Source organism: Colius striatus, chromosome 6 (genome assembly GCF_028858725.1).
Source record: "Colius striatus isolate bColStr4 chromosome 6, bColStr4.1.hap1, whole genome shotgun sequence".
In the NCBI taxonomy this organism is placed as follows: Eukaryota; Metazoa; Chordata; class Aves; order Coliiformes; family Coliidae; genus Colius; species Colius striatus.
In genome coordinates, this window is record NC_084764.1 from 38,787,497 (window position 1) to 38,814,024 (window position 26,528).

General features: G+C 43.9%; 1 protein-coding gene across 2 annotated transcripts in view; it reads left to right on the forward strand.

The window, feature by feature from the left end:
• Window positions 1–6,643: 6,643 nt before the first annotated feature.
• HIF1A (hypoxia inducible factor 1 subunit alpha) overlaps window positions 6,644–26,528 on the forward strand; it is a 35,894-nt gene continuing 16,009 nt past the window's right edge. For both annotated transcript variants that reach the window (XR_009818892.1, XM_061997837.1), the window contains exons 1-4: window positions 6,644–6,878; window positions 21,733–21,923; window positions 22,823–22,968; window positions 23,067–23,151. Coding sequence is in view for 1 of the 2 variants with exons in the window: in XM_061997837.1 (XP_061853821.1) it covers window positions 6,844–6,878; window positions 21,733–21,923; window positions 22,823–22,968; window positions 23,067–23,151 (457 nt within the window). In the remaining variant the exon portion in view is untranslated. The remainder of the gene's footprint in view (window positions 6,879–21,732; window positions 21,924–22,822; window positions 22,969–23,066; window positions 23,152–26,528) is intronic.

Sequence of the window (26,528 nt, forward strand, 5' to 3'; positions counted from 1 at the left end):
GCACAGACAGGCTTGATGCACCAACTTTGTCATTATGGTTCTGATATTTGCTTGCTCAGTTCCTTTGCAAACTCCGTCCATCCTGTATTCACATCTCTTGACACACAAACCCAGGCTTTTCCTGGTCTCTGAAATGCACTGCTTATTAGCTCCTACCATAACCTGCCAGGACTGTTGAACTCTTCATTAACAATACAGGAATGCCACAAGACCATCCTGTGCCTCAACAGGGGTTGGGGTTTGGGTTTTTTTTAGTTTAAGTTTTCCCACTTTCCAAAATGCCCTGACAATGCAGCACCAGTGGTCCTTGCTTCACTGCCCCACACTTTACCCTTCCAGCTAAAGTCCACCTGCTACTTTCTGGTCAAATATCCTGGAGCTGTTCACTTGCTGCCTTTCCTCAGCTCTTACATAGCCTTTGTCTTCCATGAGAGGAGTTGTTGCAGTTCTGCTGGGAAGTATCTATTATCCCATTCCTAAGTGGAGAACTCGGTCTTCCTTCCAAAGGACTAGATCCACAAACTATGTATCTGAGTCCAGATGATTTTTATCTTGGTTGCCTGAACATCTTTACATACCTGGATCGAAGTGTTTTGCCTGTGGTCAGGCAGGACGTCTATGGTAAGCAGAGGAGTGAAAACACAAGCTAAAGCTGTAACTACTTGTGCCATTCTTCACTGGGATTTTAGCGGGGGGGCAGGGGGTTGGCAGGAGAAGATCCAAGCTTACTGTGAATAAGAGCAATGTTTTGCCTCTGCATTTTGATATTTGGCTTTAAAATAAAACCCCTAAAAATCACTGTTGCACATGATGCCTATTGATTAGCCTCTCATAAACTGGAGAGTTCATTTCAGCTGCCATTGCCGTGGCTGAAAGCCAGCATTGCAATTGATCATTTAATTAACTGGAAGAAAATTAAAGGAACTGTAATCTGTGTCTCAGCTCTGTTGTTATCAAGCTGGCAAAGTGCTTTTATCTGCCTAGAGCAACAATTGGCTCCTTGACCCTGCAATTTAGAAACACTGGTTCAGGCAGCCCCCCTCACCCATCCACCTGGCTTTCTGCAAGGCAGGAAACAGCACAACCTGATTCTTCCTTTAACTGCTTGGAGATCCTAGAGTCTGAGGTACCTGACACCTCTCACAGCTGGTTGGATCGGCTAAACACACATCCTCTCACCACCTCTGTGAAGGCTGTAGTTCTAGCTTAATAGGTGGAAAAAATGAGACTGGAAAAGAAATGGATCTACTATAAAAGTCATTTTTGAGAGGCTGAATTTAGGATAGGGGAGGTCTTGATTTTACATGAATATAAACATTTCCTTAAAGGAATTGTGACACTAATTTTCATTTTGTTATTTCAAATAAGTGAAAGAGAACAATGTGTTTGAGAGGGAAGTTACTGGTCCTGAAAAATAGGATGAGCTCTTAAAACTTTGACTTAAGCAACTTGAGTGCTCTGTGAACACAGAGAGGGGAAAAAAGATATAAGAAGCTATTGTTTTAACAATTGTGTTGCCATATCAAGAGAAGAGCTGCTTCCAACTTGTCTTTGCATGCTTAAGTAATACATTAATTACCTCATTCTCCCATAAATGCCTACAGTCCTCCAAGAGGCATGTTAAAACAGACATAGTCATTAAAGCTTGCTCTGCATTTTATAATGTGTTGCGGGAAAACAAATAAACAAACAAATAAAACCTCAAGCCCTTTGTGTTTCAGCTAGATCCAAGTTGGGGAAATGTTAAGCAGAAACACTTGAGAAACTGTATCATAGGAAGGAATGCATGTTTTAATGTCAAAGCAGGAAAAAAAAACCTCTGAATTTGAAACAGTTTTCAGTTTTGGATCAGGTAAATTAGTTTACTCCCCTTTACAGTTTAATTACAGGTGAATCCCATTTCATTTTAAACTCTTTCTTTCTCCGTGTGAGAAACTTGCAGTCCAGGCTGTTCAATAACAAAAGGCCTGGTAGGAGGGATGAAAAAAGATCAAAAGGAAAAAGAAAACCTCTTTTGGAAAGTTCAGATCGTAACTAGCTGTAGGAGTCAGAAACCTGCTCGAAATTGAAACTCTATCTGCTTCTGGGGAACGCATTTTCCCTCCACCCAAGGTTATATGCACAAGCTGCTGTGTGGCTCGTTGCTGCTGCTGTCTGCTCCTCTGTCTTCCCTTTGCGTGTCCTCAAAGCATTTCACTTGTGTTTATAGTGCCTTCAAAAGGGAAGCTGAGCAAAGAAGAAAGTAAAACTAGCCTGGTAGGTATGAGGTATTACAGGCTGACTGGCATAGGAGGAGTGTCTTACTGGCTGCAGAGATGTGGGTTAAAAACACTTTGTTGGTCAGAAGCAAAACCAGCTGGTGCTCCACTTACCAGTGTGACGACAGACCGTGCTGTGCTGGTCACTGTGGCCTCACCAGAAAGTTGTGCAGTCAGTGTGGGAGCAGTGGATATGGGAAGGAAAAGGAAGTGTCTGTGTCTCCATTTTGCACAGTAAGACCAATGGCTCTGAAGAGAAAGCTTGGTATTCTCAGGGGTACTTGGGACTGAGCTGAGGAGCATTAAATCTGCTGTCTAGGTGCAGCCTCCAAACACTGAGTGGGGTAAACTTGTGCCCAGATCTCTCTTTTGCCTGGTTTGGAGAGAGAATTTAAACTCAGATACCTAATGTCTCCACCTGTCTCTCTGTAACAGCAGTTAAGAGGCTAAAGTTGAACCTCACAGAGGAGAAAAGAAATGAAGCTTTGCACAACGAGGTGCCAAACTCTGGTCTGAGATGGACAGGACAGAGGTTGAACCTTTCTGACCTTCAGGAAAGCACTTTACCTCCCAGGCTTCTCTTTCCAAGTCCTTTTGCTGTGCCCAGCTGCAGGGCAGAGTTACCGGTTTGGGATACAGAGAAATATCTTGACAGGCAAAAACTAGACCTGGATTTGGCAAGCCCATGGGTTGCCCATGAAGCAGAATTCCAGTTTCCAATGTTTCCACTGTGGTTTTCTTAGTCAATCCTCAGCTGGTTTCTGAGAGTCCTGCTCAGGTCCCCAGCCATCCCATTGCACTGTGTGGGGTGCTGGACTCCGAGTCTCCACTCAGCACTGCAGCAAAGGATTGCAGCACTGAAATCCAAAAGCCTTTCTCTAAGTTATTTGTGTAGAGTCCAACAGGAAGCCTGGAATCAAACCTTGGCACCCTCAGTCTTTGTTCAGTGCTTTGACCACAAACCCCTGTTTTCTGTAAAGACAGTTTTAAAATTTCATCCTGTTTTTTTTTCCACATCAGTAAAACCACTGTACAATTGGCAATATCTGCTCAGGAGTGGCCTGGGGTTGGCAGGATGCAGCTAACTGGTGAAGCTGTACAGCACAGCCTGCTGAGAGCATGCTTGCCTTATGCTTTCATCTGATAAATTCCTTTCATGGGTAGAAAATCCTTCCCCCAAATCTAATTACACATAGTGCTTTTATTATAGTGCAGAAATTGTTGCCCCCACTGGTGCAGATCTCTGTGTAGAAATCACGGTTGAGAGAGTGTTTCCAAATGTCTTCCTGCACACTGAGTCAAGCAGGGTTCAAGACATGGTCACAGTTTAAAAAATGGGGATTGTGCAAATGCAAAAAATTAAAATAAATAAACAAGATCCTGGCACAACAAGGAGAGAAGAAATGCTAAAGCTAGAAAAGACCAGAGGAAAGAATGCTTGCCAAAGAGAGGTTGTGTCTCACATCACGTACTGTGTTTCAGACAATATTTTTTACTTGAAAAACAGCAGCTTTAGGGTTTTGCTACCTGTGTTTTGATTTGAATTAAACTCAGATTTCAATTTGCCTTTCTATTGTGAAATGAGTTGTCTACCACACATCTCAGGTTCTTGCATTGTTCAGCAACAAGTTGTAGTAAGGAGCACTAGGTCATGGGCAGCCTATGCAGCAAAGCCACAGCTCTGCACAGCCTTAGAGACCTTGTGGCACTTCTTCAAGTAACACACCCACAGGGGTGCTGTGGGTAAGGTAAGTCTAATATCAATAGACCAGTATGTACCTTCATCACAGCACCGTGCTTATTTAGTGAGTTAAAAGGGGCTACACCAGGAAAGCCGGAGTTGTGGGCGGGTTGTTACGGTGATGTCCCATGGGATGTCAGCTCCAACTCAAGTGAAGTAAACAGAGAAGTCTTTGCCTTTTTTTAACACCCTCTGCTTGGTAAGTCCATGCTCAAAGTGCTCTGTGAAGGTAAGATGCCAAAGACAATTAAACTCCCTATTATCTTCTCACTGAAGTCAGCAGAAGTTTTGCCAGTTGTAATTGATGGGCATGCACCTGGGTCTTGAGAGTTAATGTGTGCAGAGCCTGCCACAGTGAGACCTGACCCATTGCTGGCACATCTGAAGCCCCAGGCAGGAGGATCTCTCACATCTTCACGCTGATTTGTTCTGCTATTGAATCCCTGACACTGTCCTCACATTGAGCCGTTTGCTGACTCATCAGCTTGTACATTTGCCCTAATTAGTCATTTGCAAATACTACTTTAATCAGAAAGTTCTCTTAAGGTAAGTTGGAGCGTGAACTTAGTACAGTAACAAAGGTCAAAATGACTGAGGTATTATATACTGTAATAAGTTTCTGTTATCAGCCCCTAAGAAAGCTGGAAAGAAAATGTATTTGTAGAATTCGAGTGGAGTGACGCAGAAGTTTAATAAGGAGGAGGATGTACGTGGGGGAGTGTCTGCTGAACGTCTGGCTAGAGCTGCTACAGCACAAAATGCTTAATTGCGGAACAAGTTTCCACTAACATCCTCCTGAAACACAGTTGGTTCTTCAAGCAGCACGCTCTATTATGAGCTCGGGGTAAGCATGTTTGGCACGAAAGAAATGTGTCTAGTAAGGAGACCACAGCACTTACTCACAGCTCCTCATCAAGCTCATGCTGGGAAGTCTGACATCTTAGAGTGATCAACTTGAGCAGTGTTAGTAATTTGTAGGCTGAGATTTGTCTGCAGTGTGTTTTACCCGGGGATTGTTAACATGACTCCAGCCTTTGTGCCTGAAGGGTTGAAAGTGACCAACATCTAGCGTGAGAACACTCAGTGAGGAAAGTTTTTGTTGTATTGCACAGTATGTGAATTTGGATCATGGTATAAAAGGTGTACAAATGGATCCTAGGACATCCATGCTTACGGGCACCAAAACTGTCAAAGGAGTGACAGCAGTAGGACTGAAAAGAAGAGCTCATTGGGTAGGATAAACTGGGTTCTGTAGCAGCTCCTGTAGCTTCTGTAGCAGGTCGGTAATGCAGTCCAGGTTTGGGCCGTAGCAGTGCTATTTGGCCTTTCAAGGGAGTGTGTGGATGGAGATGTCAGTGCCAAAGAAGGCTGGCTATCACTTCTGAGCACAGAGGGCTCAATAGAAACCGCTTCATTCTCACCTCCTCTGAGCCTAGAGAAGCTACCACGGCTGCTCTGAGGTGCACCAGCCTCCTCTCAGGCACGGGCAGTACCTCCGGCAGCACCACTCCACTCCTCAAACTTCCCCCGATGCCTTCCTCATGGCAGGGGCTCTGACGGGGAAGCTGGCACTGCCCCTAGCTGTCCTCTCCCCGCGCCCCGGGGCTGCGGTCCTGACCGGCAGGCCTGCCCCTTCCGTTGCGGGGGTCGCGGAGCCCCGGGGCGAGCGGCAGGTGCGGGTGGGCGAGCGCCGGCCCCTCAGCCCACAGCGCCCTCTATGGCGCCCCCCGGCGGCCGCGGCTGGAGCAGGGGCAGCGCGGGGTAAGGAGGCGGCGGGACCGCGCAGGTCCTAGCGCCGCCCGCCGCCCCCGGGGCACGGCTAGAGACCGGGACGCGACGCCCGCCCCGCGCTCCGGCGGAGACTGCGGTGCTGCTGGCGGAGAGCCCGCGTCCCGCGAGCCTCCACTGGTGCTTGGCCGGTGGCGTTCGGGTCTGCCTGGCTGGGAGGGAAGGCAGCGCGGGCGTAGGGCACCAGCGCAGCCCCCGTCCGGCTTCCCGAACGGGGAAGGCTCTGTCTTCGGGCGTTTTGGGTTTCCGAAGTTGTAAAACTTGCTCGAAATATGCTTAATTATATGCGCGTTGTCCTCCTGGCCCGCCCGGCGAGGTAGTCGTCTATGCACTTTAATTTATATGGGATTTTGAACACTTTATAACTGGAAATATCCTGGTTTTCGGATGACGAAGCCTTTGGGAAAGGGAGAGGAGTCAAGCGTTGAAAAATGTTACTTGAATAAAAAAACCAAAACCAAAAAAAACCTCGCGACATGCCCGTAACCGTGCAGCACAGCCTGGGGGCTCTCGGGGGACTCATTTCTGGCGGTTTGTTTGTTTTAACGATCCGCACCGTCGATGCTCGGCGTGAAACCAAGCGCCGCCGCCTCGGGAGAGCCCCCCGCCGCCGGCCGCTCGCCGCGGGTTCCGGGCCGAGCTCCTGCCGGGGCCCGGCCTCGGCGGTCCCGCCCCGCACACAGCGGCACACGTGCGGCGCCGGCCCCCTCCCAGCTGAGCGCTCAGCTGACCCCGCCGGCCGAGGGGCCGGGCTGCGCTGCCGCTCCTCACTGGCGCAGCGCGGGGCTCGGGCTGGCCGCGCCCGCCCCCACCGCCGCCTCCCTCCCCCCTCCCTCCCCTCCGCGCCCAGCCCCGCGCCGCCCACCGCCGCCGCTGCGCCCTTCGCCGCCCGCACCTCCCCGCAGCCTGCCCTGATGCACTGAGCCCGCGCGGCCCAGACCCGGCCCCTTCCCGGTCCCTTCCCGGTCCGCGCCGCCATCTCCCCGCGCCCCCGTTGAAGCTGCCCGCTTCGCACCGAGGGAGCCGGCGGGAGGAGAAGCCAGCCCGCCCGCCGCCATGGAGAGCCCCGGCGGCGTCACCGACAAGAAGAGGTACCGCCGGCCGGCGCCGCGGCCTCCGGAGCTACCCGCCCCCCCCGCTCGCCGCCCGGCCCGGGGGCCGCCTTCACTCCCACCCCCCTCCTCGCCCCCGTGCTGCCGGTGCCGGCCCCCGGGCACCCCGCCGCCCCCGCTTTGTTACCGCCGCCCCCCCCCCCCCCCTTCTCCATCCCCCCTTCCTTCCTCGCGTTCCCCCAGCCCGCGGAGCGCTTCGCTCTTTCATTCCTCCTCTTCCCCGCCGTCCACGTCGCCATTTTGTCGGCGGGGGGAGCGGGCCGGGGCCCCGCGGGCGGCAGGGGGGTCATTCCGCGGGTGCGAGGCCTGTCCCGCCGGCCCGGCGCGGCCCACGGGCCCACGAGTGGGAGCGCGCTGCGTGTGTTCGGCCCCGCGGGGCGCGCGTGGGCCCCGCGCCGCTCCCTGCGCCCTCAGCCGCCGCGCGCGGGCGGCCTGCGCGCCCAAAAGCCGGGCAGCCGGGGCCGAGGGGTGTCCGCTGAGGCCGTGAAGGCAGCCGGGGGCGAAGGAGGGGGGACCGCCTGGCTTCGGCCGAGCCGCAGCGGTGCCGGGGTGCGCCCTGCACGGCCGCCGGCGGGGAGCCACCCGGGGGCTACCTCTAATGAGTGGGTAGAGACTGATTGTGCTTTATTCCAGCGGCCAGCGAGCCTGTGGTGGGCTGGTTTCGTGCAAAAAAAAAAAAAACAAACCAAAACCCACCCCAAAACAGGACCGTTTTGGGATCTGGAAATACGAAGCTTTAAAAAAAACCCACCTCAGAACCCGGGAGGGAGGGGGTGGATGGTGGCTGGACAATGTGAGTTGAGGAGTATGAATAATTCACCAAGGATTGTTAGCTCAATTTAGGAGAGGGAAATAAAAGCCTTAAAAGCCTTTGTTCCGTGGTGAAGTTGGGGAGTTCGAGTATTTGGGTGACCTGATCTCGGGGTTGGTGCTCCCCTGGCGCGCTTTGTGGGGGGATTAATTGCCGTCATCGCCATCTGCAGAAGACGCCGTTTGTTTATATTGATGCCCTTTCTGGACTGTCTGCGTTGTCTTGGGGTGTTTTATTAAGAGACGGGTTTTCCCTGCCCTTGTATCAAAGGGTGTTCTGAGTAGGTTAAACGCAGGAAGTGTGAAAGCACGTTAAGTTGTGTTGGAGAGGAGGCAGGCTGGCTTTTAAAATGGATGGTGAGCTTTGTGCTGAGCTGGGAGTGTGGAGTGCTGGGCTGTAAACGGGCAGCGCTTCACCTCCGGGACCGGATCATCATCGCAGGGAAAATGTGGAGTTCTTGCGCGGTGCAGGAGGTGGGATGGAGGAAAAGCAGCTTTTAGTCTAACAAAACCCGTGCAGTGAGGCACCTAGGGGTGGTACTGGTTCTGTAACCTTTGGGTTTTTTCTACTCGAAGCTAATGGCTGTTGAAAAGCCTGGGAGAAAATGTTACAACAGAAATGGTTAGTCTATGCTTTGCTCTGCTGCCCTAATTTTAGTGGCAGATCTAGAAAGGCAGTTTGAGACTTAAGTTCTCTGTTGCTGGTTTTGGGGCTTTATTTTTGCCCTCGAGCATTTGTTATATTTTTACTTACCGTTCTGTTCCACTTGGGTACTTTTTTTTTGCAATTTCCTTATCCTGAATGTAATCTGCTTTCTTCAGAATGTAAGAATCGGTATGCAAAGCTTATCCTTCCTTCCTAAAGGCAGGGCTTAAGAAAAGAGAATTTGTTGTTTTCTGTTTCCTGAAGACCGAGTTCAAAGTTGAGAATGTTTCTTATAAAACAGGAATATTCAGATTACTTCTGTTGTAGGGTTTTAATAGGAAACATAAAGCTGTATCTGTGGCATGCTCATCCTGGGGGCTGTGACTGTGGAGTTGAGCAAAGATGGCTATGCAAAAAAGGAAGGATATGAGCTCACCAGAGAACTTAGTGAAAATCTCAAGCATTTCTCAAGAACCTGGGTTTATTTAGAAGGGTTTAGGTTTAGTGGTGTCCGTGTTCAAAATACCTGTAAGGGAGAAGGTCTCCCAGTCCAGTTCTTAGATGGTCAATTTTTGGCTGATTGTATATTTAGTACACCTCAAGTTTTGGCATGTGTTGATTCCTTATCCCTCTCTGTGCTTCTGCCTGGGTAGTGTTTAGCTCTTGATAGTGAAGCTTGTTGTTTGCTTAAGTATGTGCTGTGAGATGCAGAAACTATGGAATTTGACCAAGTGTGTGTGTCTTCAGTCTTACATAAGTGAAATTCAGGCAGAATAGCAACTGGAGTGTGGATTCATTTACTAGGTTGTTGAATCTGTTCTTTGATGTAGTCCCAAGCGTCTCATATGCATACAGGGGTCAAAATTCCATAGGAAACCACGCACCAGTGATTAGGTATTGAGTTGTTTCGAGTTTAGGTATTCTTCAGTAGTTGTATCACTTTTATGTGCTCCTGGGTTCCCCCCGCCCCCAAGTGCTACAAGGAGAAAGTTTACCTCAGCGCATTGAGTGGGTAAAACAGCATTATTGAGAGCTTTGTTTGCTTATCGACTCCCGTTTGATTCAAGTTTAAGGCTTTTGTTGGGAAATGTGCTGTTTTTTCTCGATGTTCTTTTTAACAAACTCTAATGTGCGAATGGCTGAGACCATGAGAAGTTTTTCCTCAGCTCTATGGTGTGACACTTTGCTGTGAGCAGAGTAATTCTTGCACTGTTTTAAGTAAATGAGCCATTTAGGGTTACTAGTTACTTCCGTAGTGGCTTACAGCTGTAAGGTACACTAGAAAAATGAATCACGAGTTGTTTTAAGTGCTTACTTGTAGCATAAGATAGATAACTTTAATGGTATCAGTGCTAAATAAGAATGAGAATCAGGAAGACTTTAAAAAGTGATTTCTGGAGTGTTCATTCTGAGTCTTAAGATGGTGTATACCAGTGGACTTAAACTTTTCCATTTCTTCGAGTTGGGACTCAAGACTTAACATCCACTGTTTAAGAGGGTGATGGTTTGAAAGACCAGGATTTTGCAGCTGGAGATCTGCCACTGAGGTCCAGCTCCCAAATCTGTTGGAGAAGCCAGGCTCTGAGGGGCAGTGGCTACCACTGTTTTTTCTTCAACCAGTGTGAGGTCTTTTAGAATTGTATATAGCGTTGCTTTTTGTCTCTTAATTTCTTTCTACACGGGTGAAACTGAGCCACTGTTACCAGACTCAAAAGCGAGTACAAAAACCTTTTGTATATACTCTCTGTACCTCTCTGCGTGTTGTAAGACGAGGAGAAATCTTCCTAAGTCTCCTATAGCCTCCCCTCAGGTATGAGGAGGGCAGAGTGGTTTCTGGCTTACAGAATGGTGTTTTTGCCGCATTCTGGGTTGTTTGCCTTGCCATAGGGCTTACCTGGTGGTAGTGCTTGTGTTGTCTGTTCTTTGCCATTTCCTCAAACATGAAACAGACTGGAATTCCTTCAGTGAAAGTGATCAGAAATCGCTTCACAGTGCCTGCTAAAGATGAAGGCAACACCATAGGGCTACCTCCCTTCCTTCCTCCTTGTTATCAAGGCACTGAAAGTCAGAGAGGGAGTAGCTGTGGAGGACTTGCCAAGTGCAGGTATTTTCCACAATTTTGCTCTGGTGGCGCTTTGGTTTCCTTTTATCAGTGAAGGTGTGTTTGGCAGTATGTTAATGGAAGCAACAGGAAGGTTTTCGGGTTTTTATTTACAGTCATGCTTACTTTGCCCTTTTAAAACGTAGCGTCTCCAGTCTGTGTCTCTTAGCTGGCATGCGTGAAATACCAACAACCAGTCTACACATAGCAGAGTGGTCTGGTGTAGATGTGATAAGATTGTCCGAGTTTGTCATGTGGTCTGTAACAGGGTGATGGGATAGTAAGAGACTTTAATTTCAAGTACTTTGAATCTTTTTAAACATCTCAGCCTTCTGTAAAAAATGTGCTTCCTTTCCGATGTCTCTGGAGGCACATCGTGGGTCACTTTTCGGAGGAGGGAAACAAAGGTAGCTGCATACTCTTATCAGCAACTTAAGTCTGGCAATTAAGTCAACTATTGGTTTAAAGGTGGAGGTGTGAAGTGGATAATCCCTTCTATTCTCTCCTTTAATTGTCATCCTCATTTTCTGGTCGTTTTCTCTTTTCTCAAAAATGTCTAATTGAGATTAGGCTAGGATCATGCTAAAGCATGTCCTTTGTAAGCTTGAAGAAGCTGAGAAACGTAGTAGCATGCTGTGTTTCTACTGCCAGGAGAGAGGCCAGAGAAGATCCTCCTCCTATTCTGTGTAAGGCTTCAGTCAGTAACGTTAACAGTGTGCTTTTACTCCTAGGTGCTTCCTTCTCTGTACATTGTGAAAGCAACCGTAGACCTTTGTTCTCCTTGTCTTAAACTATAATGTGTGGAGTTTATAAGCCTGTTTCCAGGACTCTGATTACTGATGGTGAAGTGAGAGGTGGGCGGGTGGGAAGAAACCAATAAATATTAACACCACCAGCAAGTGTTAGAGGTGTAAGCCCAAACCCTTCGAGGCTCTCACAAGTGCATTTGTTCACTTTGGTCTGCTTCTGACCTGCAAGCATTGAAGACACTTGCTGAGCCTACATAGCACAATGGATTGAACTACTGAGTGTGTTCATGTTACTCAACAGGGATATTGCAGCAGTTCATGTCAGAAGGCTGGGTTTCAAGTATGCTCATGTGAGGTTTTTGGTATTAAAGGAAACATCGAATGTCAGAAATTGCTGATTTTTTGAGCAGTTTGGAGGGTTTTTTTGTACTGCAGAAGAGAATTTGGCAGTGTTATCTCAGTTTACTCTGGAAGAGCTTGGCGTGACGATATGCCAACAAAATAATTCTTCTGATTGTTAAGTAAACCCAGGAGGGAAGTGCCACGTGGTTCAGCAGTGCTCTATGACAGCATCTAGACTTTCCTGATGATACTGCTCTTTCAAGAGATGCAAATACTGATCTGATTAGAAGATGTGTTCTTTAAAATACAAACAGCTTCAAAAGGAAAATGAATCTTACAAGAACTTTGGCGAGAAGGCACAGGAACCTGTTTCTGGGAAGCTGATGTCCAAAAGGAATGTTCCAGATTCCAAGTCATCAGCTCAAATGCTCCTTTTATCTTCACATACACAGTTATATAGGCAGGTGTTTACATGCCTCAGAAAAACCACCTAGGTAATGCAGGGAAAGAACTTGGACCTTAGTCATCTTTTCATGTTATAACAACCCTTTCTCTTTTGAATTTGGGAAACTTTGAGCATTTTGAGCCTCTTGAGAAACCTCCTTTGTAAGAGATCAGACAGAAGAGCGTGCAGGAGAATCTGAGTTTTCCACTGAGTACTGCTCTGAAATGGGAGATGTTTGAGGGTTTTATGACATTGGAAACTAGAAAAATGGCCCAGGAAAGAAGGTGAGTCTCCGAGTAATGACTGAAAATTCAAGAAGGATACATATTTCCAAATTACCATTGGATATGAAGGCTGTTAAGTTTTTCCTCTACTGGGATCTCTGCTATTTAGCTTAGAAACAAGTCTCTATGAAAATGAAGTTCTGAAATTATTAGAAACATGACTGTGAAATCAAGTGAATACATGCCAGCATATATCATTTTTAAATACAGTTTATGTAGGTGACGAACACTTTTGGGTTCTTTGATGTGGAGCCATAGCCTCAGTTGAAGCTCTGCCTGTTCATACCAGCCTGGGGGTTTGGTCCAAGATCTCTAAGCAAGTGCATCGATAAGGAGGAATTTCATTGTGTGCATAATCTGTTGTTTCTTTCTGTTGAAACCTGGGACTTGTACAAAAATGTAGCCTTTTTAAAATGCTGAGATATTTTAATACCAAGGCATTTGATACCAATACCAAGGCATTGTCTCTGCTGGCAGTGAAAACTGGTGCTCCAAGATGATCCATTAGTTATTCCTTAAAGATATTCAGTACATAACAAACTTTGTGTGCTGCTTCTGTTTAATTGGGTATGGTGTGAATGAATGCTTGCAAAGTGTTTTGAGGAAAAATGTTATAACAGATTTTGTAAGTCTCTGCATTAAAATAGAGCCTGGATTTCAAGTGAGGAATTGAGGAAATTGAATCAGCAGCAGTGAACTGTGCTATTATATTTCCAACAGTGGAAGGTTTTACCAAGTAATTTCATTAAATAACCGTTTTAACTTAATTTGTAGTAATCCTGGAAGCGTTGCCTGAAAAAGATGAGCCATTTTGTTTACCAGAGTGAGTGGTTTCACTGTCAATCCTAATAAAAAACCAGATTGGTGTTATTTTGTGAAAATTCCTGCATTTCAAGGAGCAAAAGAATTTGAGGACAAGTTTCCTGTTTTGGGGAAGTCATTTTAGGCTGCTGGCAAGTGAGAATAGTGAATGGACTGTTAGGTCAGAAAGGGGGTTACTGAAGACTTACCTCCTTATGTGTTCCCCCTGCTCACATCCATGGGAGCAGGGAATGTGCTCCAAGGAACAGAAGACTTGAAGTAATCCACATCAAACATAAAGGCTGCAGCTTACACTATCTAAGCTAAAGAAATGAGAAGCTCTTGGCTGAGAGTATTTGGTGCTCAGACCTTCAGAGGGAACATTTTCCTTGTACCCTATTGAATCTACTGGATGTTGAGCTGACATTGCTGTAGGCCTTTTGTCCTAGCTGCTGCTGTAAGCGTTTTTCTTGACTGCTTAGTGGATCTGTTTGCTCTTTATTCATGTAGAAAAATAAAATTTTAGCTCTCTTATGGTTTTTAGTTCTTTTTTTTTTAAAGTTATGAAAACTTCTGGTCACAAAATGCCCTGTTTACTGGAAGCAGTTGAGGAATGTGAGGTGAAAAGATGTGAACTCGGATGGAAACAGTGAGGGGAAAATGTCCAGCCTCCAGTCTGGAAAAACTGAATGCAGTGACATAAAATAAATGATGTCTTTCAAAGCCATTTATTTAGACAAAAAATAGTTACTTTCTCAAGAGTCTGCATCTGTCTGAAGCTAGACCAGTTGGTAGCTAAGACATTATTAACCAAGAGCTTGAGCTCGGGGATACATTTTGCATCTTTGTTTTTGTGAGCTTGGTAGCAGGGAAAGCAGGAGGGCTGAAGGGAAGGGAGCACTTAGTGGCTACTTCTGTCGAGGCTACGTCCAGATATCTTTTCTTTGAATAACTGTGGATTTTCTGTAATAATAACAAACACAATTCAACTACCATGTACCATTCATCCTGAAGGATAGAACTCAGCCAGTTAAAGGGGGAAGGGGGAAATGCTGTTTTCTAGGAAAAAGCCAAATAACCTAATTGAAAAAAAGATAGAATTTTCTGTGTGCCATGTGGTTATTTTAAAACATTAAATGACTATGCAAAGGTGAAGTATCAGTAGGTTACACTGTGTAGTAAGACACAGCAGAATTACTTTGCCGTGTTCTGAATTAGAAATACTAATTTTAGAAGCTTTTACCTTCTTACTCAGACTTTCTAAGCAGGGAGGCAGCCGGGGATTCATGTCAGTTTGGGGCCAAGTCCAGGTGACAGATAATCTTGGCAGTGTGGTCCTGTGCTGGCTTCAGGAGTTTCAGGCTCTGCTGTGGGCTCTTATGTGCCATAATTTACCCATCTGTAAAATGACTGTTTCATACAGACTTCATGGTCTGGATAGTAAGACTTTGTAAATTAACATGTAGCTTGGTGGACTCCCTTCTCACTGCCTTTCCCTACTACCATTTTGCAAACAGGCGTGGGCTCCAGTGTTCACTCAGAACATTTGTGCTGCTGTAGATAATTCAGCCTGAGCTGCCTGCTTGCTCTCTTAATTTGTTAGGGATTGTTTTGGTGCTAGTCAAGTTATGGTAAATGCTGGTAACTAAGAAAATGCTGTTAGAAGGTTAAATACAAACAAATGAATATTAATAGTTTATGAGCAGAGGTGTTGCTTGGATATTATGCTAGTTTCTGAAGTTAAATCTCTTCTAAATCTTTCTTACTGTAAGGAATTTCTGATGTCTTTTCCTGAGTTGGATTACTGAGTTGGGCTGTAATGTTCATTAATTCATAATGAGCAAGACTTTCTTCTAGAAGAATCACATGCTTGTGATCACGCATGAGATTAGGTTGTGGGTTTTTTTGTTTGTTTGGTATTTTCCTAATAAGAACCCTGTACAAAGACTGTAAAATAAGGAGAACTGGTAAATAAAATTGGCCATAATGGCAAAAGCAATAATAGTTAAAAAGAAAATCATGTCAAAGCAAGAAGCAGCAAGCTGTAACCCTGAGTTCATTGTGAACTGGTAGCTGAGAGATTGCACTAATTCTGTAAGGCAGCTATAGGAGGAAGGAGCCCTCTTCCTAACCAAGATGGAAAAAGCAAAATGGGCAGAGAAATTGGAAATACATTACATTTCTAGGCAAGCTTGCCTATTCAACTGAAAACTTTTTGCAATACGTGTTTGAAAGTGCAGTTTGAAATGTCTTTTCCCTCACCATTTGGAGGAATGTTTGGATAGCAGAAATGAGTAGCCCTGTACACCAGCACATGAAATGAAGCTGGTCCCCTGTCCCCTTTCCTCCTCCCACCTCACTGATGGGTTCAGCAAAAGCTGGGGCTCCCTCTCAAGACCAACTGGGGTGGACCCAGTTGCACCTATTTGTAACTCCTTTTCCTGTTTGCCTGCTGAGTGGTGAGCAGTCTGGGTGGTTGTGCTTAGGCCAGGTCACTGTGGTGCTGGGAGGCAGGAGGGGGTGAGGCTTTTTGGGGCTGCCTGCGATTCTGGGCAATGTTTGTGTGGGTTCCACCTCAAGACTTGGTATTGTTAACACTACCGTCACCTCTAGCTGATCTACTTCAATTAAAAAGTATTTTTAAGGGGGTAAGAGGGTTAACTGGGATGTTCTCAATCTATATCGGGTGGAAGGTGAGGGGCTTTAGTTTTTGGGTGGATTGTTTTGAGTTTTTTTCCTTGGAAGAATACTTGCATCATTAGCTCACCATATATTTAAATAACTGGATTTGAGCAGTGTTCTCTTACGTAATAAACTTGCTTTTCTTATGAAGCTGTCTTTAGGGAAGTGGAGTTACACTGTTGTAGTTTCCCTGTGCTAAGTGCTGGGATTTCTTGGGATGAATAGGTTACTAAGAATTGTGGCTAGCAGCTCTGGACAAAATAAAGGTCTAATGAACAGTGAAGAAGAATAAATGGCTGCATATTCAACACAGTCAGAAGAGCAGAACCCTGTTGTAGCACACTTTTGGCAGCCTGCACCTTTGAAGTGAGCTTCTATCCGGTTGGTATTTTCTCAGAGTGTTTTTGTGTGCATTGTAGGCGAGAGTGGTCGGCATGGATGTTCCTAGGGTTGACCTCTTCAGACAGTCCCTGTGAACAGAGCTAGTTATGATGGTGTAATGATAGCAGTGTTAGGGTGTTCTTCTGGGGTATGGTTGCAAACTGGGAGTTGCACCTCTGTCCCATACAGCTGTGCTGGCAGAAATACCCAGTTTAGGCTGGGCGTGAAAAGACAACCAAGTTTTGTACCGACCGCAGGAATGGGTTCAACCTTAAAAGCTAAATACAAGACCACCTACAGGTCTACTTTCTAAGTTCCAGAACCACCATGATGACATAAGCTGTTAATGTATTATTGTATAGTAATAGCTGCATTTCCTATTTTGCATAACAAAACCAAAGCTGTTTTAGTGGATAGGGTCTTTGCAGCTCCATTTCTAAGGCAAGTATTTTCCATACTAGCTTTACAGTCTGAGGAGAGGTTGTATCTAACATTTAAGTTGTGTTGTAGCCAGTGACAGGACGAGAGGTAATGGGCAAAAGCTGGAATGCAAAAAGTTCCATTTAAAGATAAGAAAAAACTATTTTACTGTTGAGGTGAGGGAGCCCTGGCCCAGGCTGCCCAGGGAGGGTGTGGAGGCTCCTTCCTTGGAGGTCTTCAAAACCCACCTGGCCACATTCCTGTGTGACCTGATCTAGGTGGACCTGCTTCTGCAGGGGAGTTGGACTAGATTTCTAAAGGTCCCTTCCAACCCCCACCATTCTATGATTCTATGAAGTACTAAGTGTGAATCTTGTTCTGGTGAGCAATGAGAGTTAATGATAGAGCTAGTTAAAGTTCAGTAATGAGATGTTTCCAGATTTGAGGCATATTATTCATTTGGGTTATATTATTTTCTATGAAACTGTTTTAAGAATAGGTACAATGATAAATACAAAGCTACTCAAATGTAGAAAATTACAAAGAGAAAAATGTGAATTGCTATTGGAAGATGCTTATGAAGTTTTTTTGCATCTTCTCAAAACCTGGATCAAGAAAGATGAGACTGGATTAATCAATATATGCACAATAGCTATTTTACATGGGAATTGGAAACACCTGTAGCGCAAAATCTACCTAACTAGAGAGACAACAAGTTAGAATGGGAGAAAGGCTAGAAAAAGATAACAGCACTAAAGCAACAAAGAGGAAAAGCCCTAATTTCTTGTGTTAATGCAATATTGTGTACATAAAGTGAATTTTCCCTTGACACTGGGTTGTGATTTAAGAGGCCAGAAGGAGACAAAGTTGTGCCACATGTTTTAAGATTTGTCCATTGAACATTTTAAATCTAGTTATTTTTAATTGAAATTTATCAGTTACTGATAGTATTTTCCAGGGTGCTTTTTGGTCTTATTTGACAGCGGTAAACAAACAGGAACGAGTCAGCTTTAAATGTGGCTGTTGATCAGTTTTATGTTCAAGGAGATGAAAAGTGTGGGCTGTATTTAGGCAATTGGGGAATTGCTTCTAGAAAACTGGTATATGGAGGGTTGCTGCTGGCGTACTTTGTTCTGAAGCCTGTTGGGCCAATTTATACTGATTGTAAAACTTTGTTTATATTGACCTTGCTGTATTTTAAAGCCTTTTTTATTTGAGGCAGTAAGTTGGAGCCTTGGTAATACTCTTCAGCTGAGCTCTTGATTCTGCTGCACTGAATCCTAGTGGTGAAACATCTTTTTCCTCTGGGTCTCTAACTCGAATGTCTTTTAGAACTCAGGTGTTTATTTAGCTACTGCATGTAAACATCTCTTACATGTAAAAAAGGGCCTAGTATTGGGGTTTAAAACTGTGAGTGAAGCACTGCTTTCTGTGAGCTGTGGTGCATAACCTGCTTTGGATTGCTCCCTGCTTCTGTATTCTGGTGGCAGAAATATAAAATGGAAATGAGTGTCTGGCACTGAAATTATGCAGGAAACATCATACCTGGAAATGCATGCAATTTCCTGTCTAGCTCCATCATTTCTGATCTCTTCATTGCATGTATAATCCACTCTCCAGCTGAGATTTTCTTCTTAGCCTTTAGGTGCTTTTCTTTCCTGAATGACTGATAGCAGAAGGATGCAATACACCTCTTAAGTTTGGACTTTGTTTTAAAGAAAACTTGGGTTCCTCTTGTCTCTACAGAACAGTATTTCTGTTGTGAAGACCATGGGCTTTACACATGGGCAGTACAGAAAATCTCTGAAGTGATATTTAAGATGATTTTATGGCAGTTCACATCTTGCTCTTTAAAGTCCTCTTCTTTGAGCACCCTGTTTTTTTTTTTTTTAAGCAGCTGAGAGAGAGCTCATTTAGGAAATGTACATTCTTTAAAGGAATTCAGCATCCTTTATTTGACTACACAGATATTTTTGTGCAGCTGCATGTGCTGATTGTGTAGGGTTTTTTCCATCTCCTTTATGCAGCTGTAAGTAGCAAAGCTTAGAGTAGTTGCAACAGTAAATGATTTATTATTTTTTTTTAAATTTGGTGGCATCCCATGTTGAGGCAACTCTGACTTCACTTAGTAATTAAACCTCATTTGTGAAAGACCTTTTCCCTATTAATTTGATCCATTAAAGAAACGTTCTTTGAAGCTGGTGGTTAATCTTCCTATTTAAATTGCTGGGTTTTACTGAGATTGGTTACAGCTTAAACAGCAGCTAAAAATAGCAAATGGTTGTGCTGTACAGTTTAAGTATCTATCTATAGTAGTAGCCTTTCTAGAAAGGAAATACCTAGTAAGAGAGAGAGGTGATTTTCTCGCTGGGACAGCACCAGTCAGTGCCATTATTTTTTGCTTGAGTTTTCCCTGGTGCAAATTCAGGCAGTGCTCCAGCAAAGCAGGACTCAATTCTCTTACTCAGGGATTAATTTTTAACAGAAGTACTATGAGCTCACTTTGAGCAGCATTTCAGTCAGTAATTAATAATTCAGTGCTTGTGAGAAGTTTTGACTGTTCATGCTGAAGTCTGCTGCTGAGTGTGTGCTGAAATATTTTCATGAATGTTAAGCTTTCGGAAGGAAAATTGGAGGGAAAGGGCTGAAATCACAACTTGTGAGCTTAGTGTCTATTTTCATCTCTCTCTTGAAGACTTGAAGTTCACAGCATTATTGCCAAAGCATGGGGTTTTTAACTTAAAAGTGTCTGTGGTTCAAAGGGAAGCTGTGACAAAACTGCAGGCATCTAGACAGATGGAAACCAATTACTTTCACTCTTTCTGCCTTGTTTCTATTGTAGGATGAACTTTCTGCAGGTGAAATATCTTGAGTGAGTAGTTAACAAAGAAAAACCGGAGGTATAATGGTGACTCTGTCTAAGGCAGCATAATTACTTGTGTTACCTTTGTCAGTGAAATCTGCGGTCCAAGGTTGAGTACAAAGAGAATCCAGACTTTTTTTTTTTTCCACCTCCACCCTTAGTTTTCCACTGAGAGAAAAGATACTTTAGGCCTGTGTTCAGCAAGAAATGTTTAATCATTTGGGTTATATAGCTAAAATATTTTTTGAGTCTTGTTAAAGGTCAGACTTCTCGTGGTGGCTGTTTCCAGATATACCTGTATGTCAGGAGCCCCGAGCTTCTCAGACCAAGATATCCATGGCTAGAGCAGGAATATGTGTTGTCATGGAGAAATTGAATGTGAAGAAGTCTGCAAGATGGGAAGTATTATCAGATATTTTAGGCTACCCTTCTGAGGAATGTAAGCTTAGTCACAGAAACTGACAGCACTATTATCTGTCTGGAATTTTTTACAACTGGTTATGGATTAATTTAATATCTAGAAGTAAGTTTTCCACAGATCTCCACTGTTATTTAGCTGGTTTATTAATGTTTCTCATTTTGCTACCATGGAGAAAATATAATACTATTTTTAGCTTTTATAAAATTTATAATTCTGAAAACTGGGCTTCTAGTGGTTCCTTTGGCTGGCAGTGGCAGGGAGTGGGAGGAGAGAAGGTGATGGAGTTGGGGAATGGATTGGCAAAAATGAAGGTAATTGTAGAAGAGATTCTGATGGCTTATTTTGGCTTTATCACAGCTTACTAGACTCTGTGTTTCAAGGCATTCATACTTCCAAAGTCAGTCCTAACAGTTATTGTCACTTGCATGTTTCTGCACAAACTAAGCTGATTTTTGACTGTTATGGTTAGCACATCAGGTAAAGGATTGAAAATGTGTTCTTTTGGATATATCTTTGCTTGCATTGAATCTGGTTCATTGGTTCCCAGGCAGTTATCAGCTTGTGAATGGCTTTTCTCTTATCATTTGCTGAACCTCTCAGAAGATACATGCTAATTAAAAAGTGCTTTAGCACAGGTTCAGCAGCTGAGCAATGTGAATTTGGCAGTGGCAGCAGCACATGAAAGTCTACTGAAATTTGAAAAAAAGAGTAACTCCTAAGCTGTTGGTAGTAAATAATGCAGTGGTTGATCTTCTGTCATTTTCAAGTAGTGATGCTTAATCTCTTTATGATAACATTAAAAGGCATGCAACTTTGAATTAGAAAATCAGTGTTCATAGGCATGTTTGTCTTACAACTTTCATGTAAGTCATTGGAAAAGGGGCCCTACAGATTAGTGCAACTGCCTTTTGTATCTCAGGTATATGCAAGATGAAGATAGAGTGTCTTCAGAACACAGAAATGTATAAAAAGGAAAATGGACAATACTGAATGCTTTTGTATTTAAGAATAAAAGCACATTTAACTGCAGTTGCATAATTTCCTCGGGGACCACAGTGGTATTAAGTTCTTAAAATCTAAGAAAAATGTGGAGCTCTCATCTCAAAATGCTTAGTCTGAAACACCTGACAGATGCATGAGGCAAACGTGAACTGGTGTGGGCACTGGGAAAAGGGAGAATTGTTCATGTTAGCGATTGACAGAGGGTGTCAGTTACTTCAGTGCATACTCTTAGCGAACTGTCCTTACTTCATGCCTCCTGGAGGAGGTGAGTCTAACAGGCAATAGAAGGAGAAGGAGGCAACTTCTCAACAGCTGGAGTTCTCCAGTATAGGGGATACTATGGAAGGGGCTGTACTGGAGAAAGAGAGATATGAAAGGGACTTTTTGCATCATCTGGAAAGCAGGACCCTTCATACCAAACCAGTGTCCCTGTTTATCTGACCCATTAGGTAGGCTTTGGAATGATGTTAAAAAGGGAAGAACTTGAATAGTGTACATGAAACTATAAGAGCATTTAGCTGGAAATAGTTTATTCTGTAGTATTTTCAATGGACTTAAAGGGTTAGGAAAGAGGAAGGAAACGGGATTTTGGAGGCTAGATGGTCAGTAGTCAAGGTATGAGATAACCACTTCAGGAACAGTTCTGAGTACACAGATGTTTGAAGAACTGATTGTATTGGAAGCCTCTGTGGGTTTGAATTTAGTTCTGGCAGAGCCCAACCATGCCAGAACTCTATACACAGAATTATGTTTACACTTTCAAAAGGAAGGTTTAAATTATTCAGCTTCAATAACTGGTTAATTGTCCATTGGGCAGCCTAGTTTCAAATTTAACATGCACAGAGAACTCGGTTTCCTCTACTAACCCCTAACTTTGTTTATCTAGGATCAGCTCAGAACGCAGAAAAGAGAAGTCAAGAGATGCAGCTCGATGTCGCAGGAGCAAGGAATCGGAGGTGTTCTACGAGCTGGCTCATCAGCTGCCCCTGCCCCACACCGTCAGCGCACACCTGGACAAGGCGTCCATTATGAGACTGACCATCAGCTACTTGCGCATGAGGAAGCTGCTGGATGCTGGTAATGCAGCAGAATCTGGAAAAGGGGCTGGGGGTGGATTGAAGAGGGAGTTATTTCTCAGAGCTATTGGCAGTGTAGTGCATTAATAGTTGCATCCTTTCTGTGGGAAAGTTGGAAGACCTTACAGTAGAAATAGGTTGTTGATGGCACCAACAGCCTTTGTTTTCCCTTTCTATTCTGATGATCCCAGTTGGCTCATCACAGCCCTGGTGTCATTTTCAGTCTCATTTTGACCCTTCTCCCAAAGTTTTTAACCTCCTTTTCCCCCTAGAGTTGTTTGCTGCAGCTATGCTTTGCTAAACTGATTGGTGCATGGCACTTAATAACTGTAGGTGCTTCTCCCTCACATAAACTGCAAAGAATGTTTTTGTAATTTGTACTCCACTGAAAGTGAAGTTAGTTGAGGATATGTCTGTCGGCAGTTACACTACTCATGTAACTACAGGACTACCTGAGCTAGCTTATGAACTAGTATCTGTATAGCATGCCATGGATACTAATATCCATGCTGTACTGGTTATTCCTCCTCATGCACACCTGCCTGTAGTTTATGGATGAGTAACTTTGGAGGCTGTACTCTGAAATGCCACCTAGGAAGCCCCTGAGAAAAGCTTTTAATGCTTGAGATACATGGTAATAGTTTTCCCATGCAGACTTTTTTCTTAAGGTGGAAGGTTTACTGGTTAATACATAGAAACACACACATTTAGCCTCAGTCTGATTTTCTGTGATTTGTGGTACTGTTACTAGAGCTTGAATTGATCTCTTATCTAAGTGAGTGATACTGGTTTTGAACAGTCCTGCAAGACTGACTCCTTGCAGACTGGTTCCAGAAGTCGTTCCTGAAGGAAAGTGAAGAATGACTGATGTTTACTCACCGTACGTGTGGTTGTTTGCAGGTGAGCTGGAGACAGAAGCCAAAATGGAGAAGGAACTGAACTGTTTCTACTTGAAAGCTCTTGATGGATTTGTCATGGTTCTGTCCGAAGATGGGGACATGATTTACATGTCTGAAAATGTGAACAAGTGCATGGGACTCACTCAGGTGAAACACTGACATTTCCTAAGACTGTTCCAAGTCTGTACCAGTTGTTACACTTCTGTAGGTGTGAATTACACCCGTATACCTCTTATTTTTTGCAGTTTGAGTTAACGGGGCACAGTGTATTTGATTTCACTCATCCATGTGACCATGAAGAGCTGAGAGAAATGCTTACACACAGAAATGGTGAGAGAATGAAAAATCAATTTCATATATCTTTGGATGGCTCCTACTGGCATTATTACAGTTGGGTATCTGCCAGAAAAAAAGTGTTGACAGAACAAACAAGCATGTTTTGCTGCTTATATCTCAAAATAAACCTTATTCAGGGGTATCAACAACAGAAATAATCAGAATGTTTTGGCAATATCCTAATTGTAGGGGAGAGATGAGTCTTCATTGGCACTGTTTAATCTAAAACAAAATTAATGACTAAAATGGAGATATTGAGGGTTGAAAGAATTAACATGCCTACAGGAAGAAAATTAGAGGTAAGTTGAATGAGAATGATCTTAAGTGATTACTTTAGAAGTATATGGAGAAGTTCAATTGGTGCATTTGTCTTGGTCTGGACTTGCCTTTATAGGACAACTTCAAAGCAAATGCTTTCTTCCAGAAGTCTGTGATGGTATACTTAAGATACAAAAAGGATACTTTATTTGGGACCCTGAAAAACTAATCAAGGAATGCTTGGACAGCTCCAAAAAGGGCTTTGGGATTGATGCTTCTCTGCACCTTTTAATTGGTGCATGAAATTGATATTTTTTCACAGATTTCTGACTATGTCTAAGGGAGTAAAACACCATGTTCACATATCCTGTGTGCTTCTGAATTTAGCAAATGCCCATGAATTACTGCTCGTTTATGTCTTCTAAAGGTTTGTTAATGACTATATAGATTTGGCAGCCTGCAAGCCTCCAGACAAATCTGCTTTACGAAGTTGTCAGAAGCCTAAAATCAGACCTCTCTAATTCCTGTTTACGTCAAACAAGGGTCATATGGACTCTGAATCTAGATAGTGATGAATTACCAAGGCTGACCTCTGCTTTTGTGTAGCCCTTTAAATCAGAAGTCTTTTATGTTGTCGTTCAATTTAATTCAGTGCAAGAGTCCTGATAAGATATCAGAGTCCTGACTTTGATTTTTATGAGCCTTTTGTACACTTGTCTGCCCTTAGTGTTGAAGTATGTTTCTAAGACTAGATTAGACTCCCTCCATGCCCCTCTTTTGGAATCCAGTAAGGCATCTGGCAGAGGTGGGGAAACAGTTTCACTCAAGCAGTGTAGAAAAACCAAAACAACCCTGGTCTTGTTGCAAAAGCTTATTCTAAAAATGGCATATTACTGCCTTTCATGCAAACCAACTCTAGTGTGTCTAAATGGACCAGACTGGAATAAGATATTTGGAAAGTATTATTACAAAATCTGTTCTGCAAATGAAGTTGGCAGTCAAAAGCCTAAATTACAGCAATAATAGCACACTTTTATATTTATTAGTATTCCCAGGTTGTATTCTACTGCAGCTGTTACGTCAGTGGAATTATTTTGCCTTGGAACTGAGTATTAGATGCTCCCCTTTGGGATTGTACAGGTGAAAATGGATACAGATGTGATTGGCAGAAACTGAACTGCTTTCTGGTTTTGCAAAGTTGCTTTTTAAACTTTCAATGTTTAAATATGTTCAATAAAAAAGAAGTCCAATGAAATAGTGTCCAATGCTGAATCAGACTTGAGAAAGTTCCTCGATCTTTTACAGTTGCTTCTTAAAGCAGAGCCTTAAGCCTTGGGGTAACAATAACATGTGATCTTCAGCTATGAATGTCTAGATTGGTTTAACTCTTTTAAAAATATAATGAATTAAGTAAGCTTTGGTTGCTTCTCTGAACTCTTGCTTTATTTTCTTCCCCCTGCCTTTATTAAGGATATTTTGATGTGGCTTAAGTAGGCTCATCCTCGTTAGTCTTTGCCTCTGCTAGAAGCAATAGAGAGTATAGCACAAGGGCTTTCATGTTGTTCTCATTAATTTCGTCCAACTAGTAGCTGCAGTACAAGCCACAGTGAAGAATTTCATAGTTACTATTGTCTGTGGAGAATGAGAGCACAGCAAATTATTGTATAAACCTGTATCAGGAGTAGACTGATATGTTCTGAACTTCCACCTTCTGAGATTATTTGGTCCTCAGTCTATAGCACGCCTTGGCAAACTCACTCTTCCACTGCTCCTTATCCTTGGTGCTTTATTTCCTCCTCCCATGCATGCAGCTCTCCTGATGGGATCAGTTTGCATTTTGTTTACCCAGAATAGCCTAACTAGTAATCAACTGTGGAAGGTTCTCCCCAGTAAAGGCAAAAACTTAAAGCCTGCTGTTAGCAAATAAGGCTAAAAACTTAGTGATACTAATTCATAGTAAGGTTTCTTGACTTTTTTCCCCCCAGAACGCTAATAACGTGTTTAAAAACTGTTTGCTCAAAGAGTGTAAATCACTGTGCATATACTCAGATAAACATATAAACAGCAGAGTTAATTCTGAATTGAAAAACTTAGAACTGCTGTCCTGAAGGCCTGTAGGCCTAAAATGTGTTTGGTTTGAACCTCACTACAGTGAGTTACTGATGCATTTCAATGGAAACCAGTATCATGGAATCATAGAATGGTAGGGGTTGGAAGGGGCCTTTAGAGATCAACTAGTCCAACCCCCCTGCTAGAGCAGGTCCACCTAGATCAGTGACTCTGCAATGCATCCAGGCAGGTTTTGAAGACTTCCAGAGAAGGAGCCTCCACACCTTCCCTGGGCAGCCTGGGCCAGGGCTCCCTCACCTCAACAGTCAACTAGTTTTTCCTTATGTTTAAATGGAATTTTTGTGTTCCAGCTTTTGTCTATCACCCCTTGTGCTGTCACTAGATACAACTGAAAATACTGATGCCCCAACCTCCTGACACCCACCATTTATATACTTGTAACTATTAATGAGATCCCCCGTCAGTCTCCTCCAGACTAAACAGCCCCAGTTCCCGCAGCCTTTCCTCATCAGGAAGATGCTCCAGTCCCCTGATCATCTTGGTGGCCCTGTGCTGGACTCTCTCCAGCAGTTCCCTGTCCCTCTTGAGCTGAGGAGCCCAGAACTGGACACAGGACTCCACAGGCCTCACCAGAGCAGAGTAGAGGGGGAGCAGAACCTCCCTTGACCTGCTGCCCACACTCTTCTTGATGCATCCCAGGATGCCATTGGCCTTCTTGGCCATGAGGGCACATAAGTACAGGAGTACTTCTCACTCTGCACGTACTTTCCTTGTCCTGTCACAATGTTAAAATATATTAAATATTCAATCAGTCTCTCTTTATCCCCACTCCTTTTTTTCTGGAATCTGGGAGTGTGGAGTTGGCTACAAATACGATACCAATCTTAAAGCATTGAAACTTCAGCTTTTTAGCCTACCTCCCAGTAAAACTGATTCTGTTGTGTTATGCTGTTAGCTGCACCAATCTTTTTCTGAGTGTTCCCCTAGTCTTAGAGTTCTGTAACATGTTGGGGGGTTTTTTATGCCTTTGGGAAGATGATCTG